The 12,594-nt window shown below is 39.7% G+C and overlaps 1 protein-coding gene across 1 annotated transcript in view; it reads left to right on the top strand.

Annotated features, from left to right (window-relative positions):
• Nucleotides 1-12,594, top strand: part of DLGAP2 (DLG associated protein 2) — a 476,721-nt gene that overhangs the window by 409,276 nt on the left and 54,851 nt on the right. Inside the window, exon 6 of the mRNA XM_075049241.1 lies at nucleotides 208-419. Coding sequence (XP_074905342.1) covers nucleotides 208-419 — 212 coding nt within the window. The remainder of the gene's footprint in view (nucleotides 1-207; nucleotides 420-12,594) is intronic.

Consider the following 12,594-nt stretch of genomic DNA (forward strand, 5'->3'; position numbering starts at 1 on the left):
ATTTATAAACTGAAAATTTCCAACCTTGAAGTTGGAATTAAATTGCCAAATCATTTGGGGACCTTTGATATTTCTTTCTAAGTGGTCTGTTTCTGAAGAATAAAAAAATCATGACTTGTCTTTGTAAAATGAAGAATTGAAGGAAGTATTTAGATAGCTGAAAAGAATTATACACATTTCGCGTGTGTGTTTTATGGTCTTCATTAGGTACCTCAGGATGAATGGGGAGGATACCCAGCTGGTGGGAAAGATGAAGAGATCCCCTGCAGAAGAATGAGAAGTGGGAGCTATATTAAGGCCATGGGAGATGAAGAAAGTGGAGACTCTGATACTAGCCCCAAGACATCACCAAAATTAACGGTTCGACCAGAGTCATTATTAAAATCCATTGGACAAAGACCACTGGGAGATCATCAAAAGTAAGTTTCACTATACCATGTTATACACCTTTCTGAAAGTTGCCATGACCTGGGTAATTTTTCTTTGTGTCTTACTGGTAGTGGTCAGTATCCATGAGAAAATATGATACTGTAGTTAAAAAGCTAACTTTTGTGTCTTTGTTTTAAATTAGCTACAGTTTCTTATGATTACTGGATGAAAAACTGCTATCCTCCTCCATCATGTAAAAAACCTGCTACTTCAAAAGAGTTTGTAACATTTACTGAAGCAAATATATTCATATATTTATCAAAAGTTTAAAATTCTATTTCTTCTCTAGAAGGATTGTTTTGTTATAAGTCTTTGTTATTTCATTGTTTTCTCTGAAATAGAAAATATACTCTATTCTATACTAGGCATAATAACAAATATATAATTGTATCATATATTTGGCATCTTCCACCTTTTTTATCAGTACAATGCTTTATGTATCAGCTAAACTGAATCATACTTATGTAAACTTATTGTGGAGGGTTTTGTTTGGGGTTTTTTTCATTCATACTACCTACAATATGGCCTATTAAATAACTAAAGCAAATTTTAAAACTATAGGAAAACATGCAGTTATATATGTTTTCCAATAGATCTTTATATTTCTCTCCTTTTTATTCTTTCAATATATCGTTTTATAACTAAATTGTAAGTATACTTCTGAAGACAGTTTCAAAGTGGTAGCCTGATTTCAAATCTGCAGCTTCTATTAATGTGACTGGGTGTTTTTCATGGCTCAGAAAATTGATCTTTTTGCCTGGGAGAAATATATAAAATGAAGAAATTAAGAGTGAAACCTTTGATCAAAGGTTGTTTATTGTTCTGTAGGTAATACCATGCATAGCATACCACAGTGACTCACCTTTTCATAAAATAAAATAAAACAAAACAAAAAGCTTAGGCAAAAAATCCTTTTGGGTTAATTAAATTGAATTAGTTAGCTTGCAGTCTGGAAGAAAACCATCAACTTTCACTATTACTGAAGAGAACAGTTTAGGACTCTATTGTTTCAGATAGCTTTCTCACACATCTCTGTAGGCTCAATTCAGACGCACAAAGGTGTCCGTACCATAAGCTGCTGTAAGATTTCTGAGATACTATGAAAAAAGACTGACAGGTCTCCGCTCTTGATTGGCAACTAAAATCCAGGCAGGATACCTTATGGCATCTCAAAGGGTGCCAGAGACTTATGTTTAGGCAACTGAGCCAAATTCTGAATGTGAATCTGAAGGATTTGCTAGAATATTAGGTCCAATGATGAAATTTGCTGGCGGCCCTGTACCTGGCTGATTTCCGAAGATTAAGAGATAAGCTCTTAATGACAGTGGTTGAAAGCAACATTTGAATTTTTGATGTCCTCAGTCATTGTATCTGGGCTGAAGTTTGGGCTTGAGGCATGCTGGCTACATTGACTGGTTCAGTCCGAATTTATGAAAGTCCCTGAGAAACAAAGAAGGTGGTTAATTTTGAGCTTGTGAGTACCTGTCAGGGGGAGTAGAGGTCTTTCAGGCTGAGGAGCCCATAATTTCTCAGCCATGGTGGAGACATATGTTGTAAATTCTTCAGTCCTGGATTTTTTAGTAAATGGCTCTGAAAGCTCTGGGTCCTGAAAAGGGTGATAATCCTCGTGGGATAAGATGTGCTAAGGGAGGGTGAACTAATGTCTGTGGCTTGTTAAGAGTGACCCCTCTGAAGGCAACAGGGAAAGAGGAGATAGTCGACTTTCTTACACTTCCCCACATCAGCTGGCTGTCTTCCTGCTGGTAAATCAAACATTTCCAGAACACAGACCTGAGTATGGAAACCTGACCGTGTACACTGAGAAGGTTTTGGAGTGGTCCCTGGCAAACTTGTTGCCTGGGTCTATTAGCGCTGTCCCAGCCACAGCCTGGCCATGTTCGGGGCATTGGTGTAGGCCAGGGATCATTCCCAGGAGGCAGTTTGGTTGCAGCCATCCTGTTTTGGAGGGTATGCCATATCCATTCTAGTAACGCAAACAAAAACCTTCTCTCAGAGACAGTTCTAACTTTCCAAGTACTTAGACCAAATAAAATGTATTCTATTCTGTTCTTTGTTTTCGGCTACAGCTGGGTCTCCCACAAGTGAATGTAGATAACAGCACAGATTTTCCAGCGAGTGGCAGGTCTCAGTGCCTGCCCTAGACCCCTGCAGCTTATAAACAGATCCAGACAGCATCTAGACACACATATTCAAACAAAGAATGTGTTTCAAGAAAAAAGTCTTTCTGATCTGTTAAATCCTGAAGGCAGGTGTTTATTAGTAGGTCAGTACCAAATGTGTCTTCTGTCAGTTTTCTATGTATTGCAAATACACTGCTCAAAATATAATTGATTAAAACACGAGTCTGATGCTGATGCAGTATGCTGCGGTTGACAGCTGTGCCTGTTCATGGTCCCAAAGGATTTAATGGCATAGTTACCACTAACTGCAGTCAGAAAAGGAGGAAGCTTTTTGTAATACTGTGAAATATTATTAGGGGCTCTGTCGAGAATTTGTCGCAAACACTGCACTAGGAATAATTGAGCAGCCAGGCTGCTGCTGACAGATATCTTTTAAATCCTCAGTTTTCCCTTAAACTGAGGGGCAGCACCTTGAATCTGCCAGCCTAACATACACATTTTTTTCCAGTGAACCTCAGGCAGAAATGTGACAACGATTCTGGTTCTTGTATGTCTGTCTTACAAAAATCTGCAAATTTCAGCAGTCCTAAAGCAGACAGAAAATTTCTTGTCTCACAGGAATACAAAGTGCTGATCCTAAACCTGGGGTTTCACCACAAGGCATCTCCTCCCAGTATGCCTCTGTCTCCCTGTCACTGTGGTTACCTTTTATGTCTGGCAGATTTCCGTGATGGATATGGCAAGGGATGATGGTTATGGAGCCTTCCTTCCTCCTCGGGCACAGCTCAGTGATCCCCATGGCATGCCGAGTACCCTTTGTACCGCTGATCACGCTGCTGAGCCAGAAGCCAAGGTTTTGAACAGCATTCCTGCAGGTGTAGCAGGGCTGAATAGCATTTCTGGCATGTATTAAGAGAAATTATGTAATTCAAGATGTCAGCTCCATTAGCTGGCTTTTTAGCTTGTTTACGAGGGTGGAGGCAGCTAATGCACAGGAATAAAATGGGTCTTATGCTCTCTTAGTCCTCTGCTTGGGTGACAGGATAGCTCAGAACTGGGGTCTGACAGAGCGCCAGTCAACCTGTAATAAAAACTGAATATTGATAGTTTTGGTGGTATATAAACATGCATTGGCTGCAAAACTTATGTAGGTGGGTTTCATAAGAATAAGCCTAGCTTTCTATCACTATCCTGAATGGGATAAAATGAAAATTAGAAAAGCCTTCACTTAACCTTCAACAGACCTTTGACATGTGTGCATGTTTCTCCTCTGAGTTTTATCAGGCATCTTTGCAAGGAGTTTTTTCCCATTTAAATTCTGTTTCTACTTTGACAAAAGTAAGCCCCTACTTTGTCGGTTTGTGTTGCTCAAAGATTCAGCAAATTGAACATTAAAAATTCATAAACAATAAAAATGCATATTTGTATCTGAATAAATGATTTTATTTAACAACATACAAATAGTTATATGTAACTGATTTAACAGAAACATAAAAATTCTGAAATAATTTCCTTTCAGTTACTGTTGGAAAGGAGTATATTTTATTCCAAGTGGGAATAAAAAAAGAAAAAAAACCTGCTGGTTATGCAGGTGGCAGAAGCAGGGTATATATGCAACCACTGTCATCTGATCACCACCTCTGTCAAACTGCTAGCACAGCCAGCATGACCACCAGCCCACTTTCAGCCTAGGCCACCAGCTCTCTTCTAGACAGTGCCCAGGCATGCTTCAGGGACTAACCCTGGTGCCTGCAGCCACCCTCTCTACAGGATAAGAAAGTTTAACCACACAGCCTTCAGTTGGCTGAAGGGTCAGGTAATGGACCTAGCTTATTTCTGAGTATAGCCATAGCCTAAGTGACTCAAATTTTGCTGGATTTTTCAAAAATTAAATGTCTAGATTACTCACTGAAGATAAATGCATTTCAGCTCTTCATTTCTGTTTCAAACGACTGAATAGTATGTTGCACTACTTAGTCCTATAACATCAAGTCGAAGGCCAGTGTAATTTATTATTATTATGAAATTGCATTTGAGTGAAATATAATGCAATAAGGCTTGCTGTGGTGGAGACAGGATACGTATTTGAATCTGCTTCCTTTCCAACTTCTTGCTTTCTTGGAGCAGTGCCAGCAATCCCATTTATTGTGGAAATTATCTTGACTCCCAGTAGTCCTAGGAGAAAAAAAAAAGTTAAACTTTTTAAAATTATTTTTTAATTTTACATTATGATTAGACATACCAAATAATTTGGATGTCAGTTTTTGTATCCTCTGAACAAATATAGGGTCTGGGGAGGTGAAATGCAAGCCCTTTCAATTCAGTCCATTGTTTTCTGCCATGCTGTGATGCTACTGGGGATGGGGTTAAATTGTGCTGGAAGGTAGTTTACGGAAGGTAACTTGTAGAAGGTAGGTAGCATGCTGTTAGGAATTTTCAATTACAGTAAAGGTCAAAACAGCTGAACATTTTATGGAACTTGTAGCTGAAACAAAGAGAATGTCTGTCCTAAATAAGTTTTGTGCAATCCTGGAAGAAAGACTGACCCACATGATTTGTAAGGGTATCCTTCCAACCTACTAAATGTCATTTCTCTGTATTTGTGACAAAAACAAGCAAAGCTGAGACATGGAAGCATCAGAGACACTGGGATCCAGAAAGGAAAGCTGAAAAGAAAACAAGAATTTGGGACTATGTGATGGAAAAACAATTCTATGACTGAAGATAATATTCCAGTTGTTTGATGATTCTCAGGAAGCTTTTTCTCTTTCAGGAAAACCTCTTTCAGGAAAAGAGTACTTAATATACTGATCATGTAAATGAACAGGATAGCACTATAGAAATGGCAAGTTCCATTTTCAGTATCTCCTTTTTGAAGTGTTGCAAAAGACTCTGAAAGCTGTCTAACCATTTAGTCAAAAGGGATATCAGCAGCATTCAGCCCAAAGTTAACACACTGTATTTGAAGATCATACTGGTATCACTCACGCAAATGAATAGTCGTGCTGTGCTGAAGTTTTCCATTATGCTCTGAAGTGACTCATGGGAAACTAGATGCTGCAAACATGAAGATGAAATAGGTTAAGGTACAATATAAAATAAAATCAGTGACAGCAATGTGTACTTTTGTTTTGTGAACCTCTAATGGCAGACTTCACTGTGGCCACTGGTAGTCCAGATACCTCAGGCTGATGGGTGAGCAGAGAGGTAGCAGATGGGAACAGATAGGTAGTTCAAAAATGTAGTGTTTCAATGAGGAAGGAAATCTGCCATAGCACAAATTATTTGGTGGACTACCACAGTACAGTACCAGTGGTACTTTGATTTGTCTTGGCTATATTCTCCATGTAACCCTCTGCCAGGTTTTGGCCCCTGTATAGAAGTAAGTGTCTCAAACTCTGAGTCATGGTCACAGAGAAAGCAGCTGTGCCTCCCTCAGATGTTTAACACCGTTGCATCGGATGTTATTAAAGCCCATAGCACACTTGAAGAGCACAATACATGTCCATATTTCAGCCACTCTTCTTCACAGTCTGATATCTCAAGGCAAAACCCACTTTATTCAGTATTTTAAGATAATATGCCTAAGTAAGACCTGAAATGGTTGACACGTTTTCTGGGCTTATGGTAAACCAGATCAAAGCAGTGATCTGAGTTAAAAATAACCTTTCCCTGCTCTTCCCCTTTTCAGAGTGAGAGATTGCATCTTTCTGTGGCCATACTAACTTATGCTGACTTAAAGAATATCTGCACTATGACCCAAGGCATGTCCACATGTTCTGGTCTGCAGACACTATTATGGCAACAAAAACTTAGCCAAAGCACACAGTAAGGGGGTTAAACTGCAACAAGAAGATCTGACAGCACTTAATGGCCAGAGTCCTTGTCTCAGCAGGAATCATGGAACAGCACAGGCTCCTCTAATATATGTGGGAAATCTCCATTAAAAAAAAAATTCTTACCATTTGTAACCATTTGTGCTAACCATAGCATACTGTCATGGTTTAACCCCAGCCGGCAGCTCAGCCCCACGCAGCTGCTCACTCACTTCCCCTTCACCCAGTGGGATGGGGGAGAGAATTGGAAGAGTAAAAGTGAGAAAACTCCTGGGTTCAGATAAAGACAGTTTAATAGGTAAAGCAAAAGCCATGCATGCAAGCAAAGCAAAACCAGGAATCCATTCACCACTTCCCACTGGCAGGCAGGTGTTCAGCCATCTCCAGGAAAGCAGGGCCCCAACACATGTAACCGTTACTTGGGAAGACAAACGCCATCACTCCGAACATCCCCCCCTTCCTCCTTCTTCCCCCACATTTATATGCTGAGCATGATGTCCTATGGTCTGGGATATCCCTCGTGTCAGTCGGGGTCAGCTGTCCCGGCTGTGTCCCCTCCCAACCCCTTGTGCCCCCCCAGCCTCCTCGCTGGTGGGGTGGGGAGAGAAGCAGAAAAGGCCTTGGCTCTGTGGGAGCACTGCTCAGCAATAACAGAAACATCCCTGTGTTATCAACACTTTCTAGCACAAATCCAAAAAAACATAGCACCATAGGAGCTGTTATGAAGAAAATTAACTCTATCCCAGCCAAAACCAGCGCATACACTTACAACAACCAAATGAGAAGTTTGGAAGCACTGCATGAGACCAAACCTCTCTCTTTTTATCCATTTTTGCCCATGACAGTGCCAATGCCATATCATTTAGTGATGGACAAATTTGTGGGTATTCCTCCTAGAGAAATACCACTTTGGTTCCACCACACAGGAAGAAGTCTTGATATTGCAGGCTGTAGGTAAGTGTGCACGTGTGGAGGAGTGGGTGTGCTGCAAAAACGTCATAGATTGAGAGTTTAAGCACAGCTTCCTTGCTAGAGAAATTAATGTCCTATTTCAATGCTCTCCATTGCTGCACACCAGTGATGCAAGCCTTCATTAATTTTTAAGGGTAAACTTCAATTCACCATTAACTTTTCTGCATGTTTAAATTAGCAATGGTTTTGAAGCCGTTCCTGAGAAATATTTTCAATAGAAGAGATGGGAAAAATGACTGGAAAAGTAACTCTCATCTTTTATATGCTTTTTATTTATCTTTGTTTTTTCCTCAATCTTCTGACTCTAAAAAGCCTCATTACACACTTCATTAGCAGCTTTCTGAGGCCCTATAGTGTAGTAGCATCTACTCAGAGTCTCTGAGGGGTGAAATTGGAGATTTACTGAGGAGAGTTTGAGGGCTAATTATAAAGCCTTATCAACTAATAATGCAATCAGTGGGCCACTGGCACAGTGATAGTGTTCGCTGCTGCAGTCAATAAGATCTGGGTTAGATTAGTCCACAGGGTTAAGAGGGAATGCTGATGAAGGGCAGCTAGTCATCTGGCTACCTAGGAAGTATCTTTTACGGGGTCAGAAGATGGTCCCTATCCTTTCTTCCTTTGCAGAATAATAGGAAATGCTCTGACGCACTGTTAGGCACCTTGTTCTCTTAGAAGTAGCATAGTGTGAAACCCAGGGAGTAATTGAGCCCAGCTCTCCTGCCTCATTGTAGCAAATACCAGCTTTATGTTGTAGGGCTGCAATGTATTACCCTCGATTAGGGATGGAAGGGGGATCCTAAGGCTCTGAACAAAGTGCAGAGTCTTCTCAGGAATAAAACAGGCTTTTGTCAGAAAGATTCAATTATGTGATGGATCACAGTGAAAATGCGGTAAGATTCAGGCCAGTGTCACAAGCACAGATACTGAGATCCAAGAGAAAATATGTTTCTGGTGCTTATTCCTTCCTGCTTTCAACAAATATGTTAGTTTTACTTTTCATTTGAAAAGGATCAAGAGCTACTTTTCTCATTTCTTTAGTCTTTAATAAAAACTAAATGAGACTATAAATTATGTGTGTAGAAACACTTCTTCAAGCAAGGTTTTGAAAATTAAGATGCTTTTGGTTAAAAAGCAGAAATCCTGTATATATTTTCACTTCTCCCAATTCAACTCTATTTTTTTCCCCAGAAATTACGTAGTCTCATTAATACCTTCAACTTCAGCATGAGAAGGTGACTTATTTGCTTAAGACCTATTGGCTTTAATGGACTGTATGGTCTGTAGTCTGCATTTGTTCTGCCTAATTATGATTTTTTGCATGTGTACATGTATATATACCAAAAGCAAATAAAAGAAAAAAAAAAAGTGAGATAGCTTCCTGAAGAAAATGGTCAATATTCCATAAAGGGATTTAGGAACATACATCCAATATTTGAGTTCTGCTTAGGTCCTCAGATCCATTTACTGAACTGCTACATGATGCTTTAAATGCCTCTAACTTTTTGCCGTAACATCTGCCTGAGTTTTGTTGTTGCTGACCAGTTCTCTGCCTACTCTCCAGGGCAAGCTCAAAATAGGATATTGGAACAGGACTTTTAGGATTAGCTGTATGTGCACATCTGTCACCTCTTACAAACAAGAACTCTGAGTTTAGACTTCCCACATCAGACTTTTTTTAATATATGCACATTCTGCGTGATTTGGCGTACAGGCTTGATTGAGCCTACATCCTCTGTATCTTTGCAAGGAGTGATCAAACCACCAGACTGTTTAACTATTCCGGATGATTTCCTCTCATTCTCTTCTGTTTCATGTTGTACAAAATCCCTAAAGACTTACTGACGAGAAAGGTTCTTTCCTACCAGTGATTAGTAGGAATTTCATAAGGATGGGAGCACCAGTCTCCACCTCTTTCCTAACATATTCCTGTAATAAAGCAAATGTTCAATATCTTTCAGGCACCTTTTTAAAAAAAGGCTATGGGTCAATGATGAAAAATATAGGCGTCTTAAAAATCTAATTTGGCCCAAATTCTCATATCTGTCACTGATCAAAGAGAAGCTCCAGTATGGCAAAGACTAGAAAAGAAATTCTTCACTACAGATAAATTCACCAGATTTATATGTACTTTCAGGTTTTTTTTTGAAGAACCAGACTAACTGTGCTATTCCGAAGGGAGAATCAGACTTAATGTCTATACTCTGAGTTCTCCAACGGGCTGCATGCAGGCACATCTGTGCCCCTTTGCAGAGCTCTATTGACTTCAGCAGGGATCCAGAGAGACACAGCATGACTCGCAGCTGCTATACAATGGCACTGCTAGCTGAGGTTAATCATTAGATTCTGGTCGATGAGTTATTTCATGTACCTACAAAGACATAGTTAAGATAGATCCAGATAGAGAAATGAATATCCATTGAAATGCAAATCTCTCAATAAAATAGGTTTTGATAACTTATGCTACCTTGCTAATCCTAATGCACCTCCCTTTTCGGTGCCCAAGATGAATCCTTTTACAAATTTTATCTTTTTGTCCCAGAATGATACTTCTGAATTGCATATACTGATTTAAACAGAAGTGATTGTACTTTCTTTAATGTTCCCATTCATTCTCAGATTTTTGGACAAATGCAGGCATGATCATGAAAATAAAAAGGTATGATTTTAGAATATTACAATTCTAAAAATTAATTTGATGGAAAATGGACTTTCTTTATATCTGATGCTCCCTTAATAAACCTGATAGACCCATTCAGAGTCAGAAGGTGACTTTCTTGCTGCAACTTTTGGAGGCCTAGGAAGATTTTAATTCACTTTTGGTACCTTCTTGACCCAGGGTGCAGTGCTGGCTGAACATTTGACAGAGAACAGGTACTCTGGGGAGTGATCACTATTTTGAATGTGAGTAGATCAAGGAATGACCTTGGCAAGTGTACAACATTTGCTGTAATGTTGGCATCATGTTCATACTTTTTTAAGCAATGCTGTTAGGTTTATAACAAAGTATATGATCTCAATCACTTATTAGAAAATAAAATACAGACAGTAAAAAAAAAAAAGGCAGTGTGACAGAGATCCCTTTCTCAGGACTTGTACACCCCATGTTCCCACTAAGGTCATCTTGACTTTCAAGTACTGCTGCTCAGGAATCTGAATTTGTAGGGAGAAGTTAGGGGATTTCTTCATATTGTTTTGACCCTGGCTTAGCTATAAGCTGTAAAACCATGTCATCCTCTAAATCTGGCAAGGTGTCCTGAAAGTGAAGCCATGTTGTTTTACTATCATACGTACCTTTTCACTGAAGGACAAAAAGCTTTTTCTTCTGCAAAAGATGCGATGATTGCATAAGTCACAGTACAACACTGCGTGTTGTAATTCTAGCTTACAGTAATACTTGTCATACAGCAACGACAAGAGACTTCAGGAAACACACTGCAAGCCATCCTGGGTGTTCATCAGCATCTGAAGTCAGTGATGACAAAGCATGGGCTGAGTGCTGCACAAAGCGATAGACTTCAAATGAGTGGTGCAAGGTGCTGTGGCACAGACCGCAGCAGGAATGCCTCAAATCCCCCAGCACTGTATCCTGAAGTCATTGGGCTGCTTCAGACACTATCTGTGGTCATATAAACTTTCCAAAAGTTATAGAAAACAATGGAATGCAGGAAAAAACCCCCAATGATAACTATTTATTGTCTATAAAGTAAAGTAAGCATCTTACTCCTTTTAAAAATACACAGTGAGTAGAGGAGGAAATAGATGGCTAAATAACAGATAGCTAAAGATGAGGAAATAAGAGTCCTTCCCTTATGATTAGTTAATGCTTGATTGCAGCTATTGGATTAGCTTACATGATTGTTCCTTTCATTCTTCTAAATAGCTCTCTAGTTTTACAAGTCTTCTGTTACAATGGCGTAAGTGGGGAAAAGATAAGGAGATGTAGATGTGCTCTTCCATCTCCTGAAATCTCTTGACAAACATTATCTAATGCTTTTTGATTACAATATAAGTAAATTTAAACTTCTTCCTACATTTTTACTGTACTGAGTCCTGTTAAGGATGGCTACAAGACATGGCAAAACACAGAAGGGTATTTGTTTTCTGGACTCAAAAGAGTAAAAAAAAATTATCCTTTTTTGTTTTCTTTTTTTTTTTTTTTTTAGTGCATCTTGTTGCTTATAAGGCTAAAGTAACAGCTATTTTTCAGCAGTTATTTTCCCCCATTCTGCTCTTAAATTTCACTCTTGGTGAGATGTGGTCAAGAACTGTTAGTTTGTACAAGAAGGAGAAGAGTTTGTGCTTTTGTGGCAGCCAATGTCCCCAGTGAGGGAGTAGGATTAGATGGCTGTAGCAGGGGTGAGCTGGACTCTGCTGAGAGACAGAGGTGTTGAGTCCTTGGGAAACCTGCAGGGGACAGAAGTAGGATAAGTGGCCCAATGCTGGCTTCTGTGATGGTGTTTAGGAAGATCTTGAGTAGGACAACTGTGAGCTGGGAATTAAGAGGATTTTAGGGAGCAGTAAGGGATTAGGATCTGGGTTGGTCAAGAATGAAGGAGAGCTGTATTTGGGCCATTTGGTAAATGCAAGTTCTGGGGCTGGAGGAAGGGGCAGCTTTCAGATAGGAGCAGCAGGAAGTAAGAGGTTTGGATACAGAGACCTGAGTTTTTGCAGACTAGAGGAATGCAAGAAAAAGGAGGCAGTGATACAAGATTCTTAGAAACTGCTAAGCAGGGACTCTTTTTTGGACTGCTGCCTCTTCCCTTTTTCTTTATCTATTTTTTGCTGTTAGAATATGGAGCCTAACCTCTTTCCCATTCACTCTATATCAGGGTAGCATGCTATCCCAGGTATGCTATCAGATATACTGTCCCAGATAAGCATGCCATGCTATAGCTCACTTTGTGTGGCTATAATACAGTATTTCATCCTCCCTGAATACACTCAGACAATCTGCTGAGTGCTGAAAGTGCTGTTGCAAATTTAGCTATCTTCACTGGGAGTTCTAAAGCTTCCTTTCTAGAGTAGAGGTTCTCAAGAGCTGCAAGGTCATTACATGGGACTGCCTTATTCCCAAAAGTTTCTCTAGGCTTTGAGCCTTGCTTGCAGCTAAGATACTTCTCATTAAATTTAAGCCCTCTTCCTAGCTGCCCTGAACTTCCTCTGAAGCCAATGGAAAAGGCAAAGGAACCCTTGAGGACAAAAAAAGCTTTTAA

This window comes from Buteo buteo, chromosome 17 (genome assembly GCF_964188355.1).
Source record: "Buteo buteo chromosome 17, bButBut1.hap1.1, whole genome shotgun sequence".
In the NCBI taxonomy this organism is placed as follows: domain Eukaryota; kingdom Metazoa; phylum Chordata; class Aves; order Accipitriformes; family Accipitridae; genus Buteo; species Buteo buteo.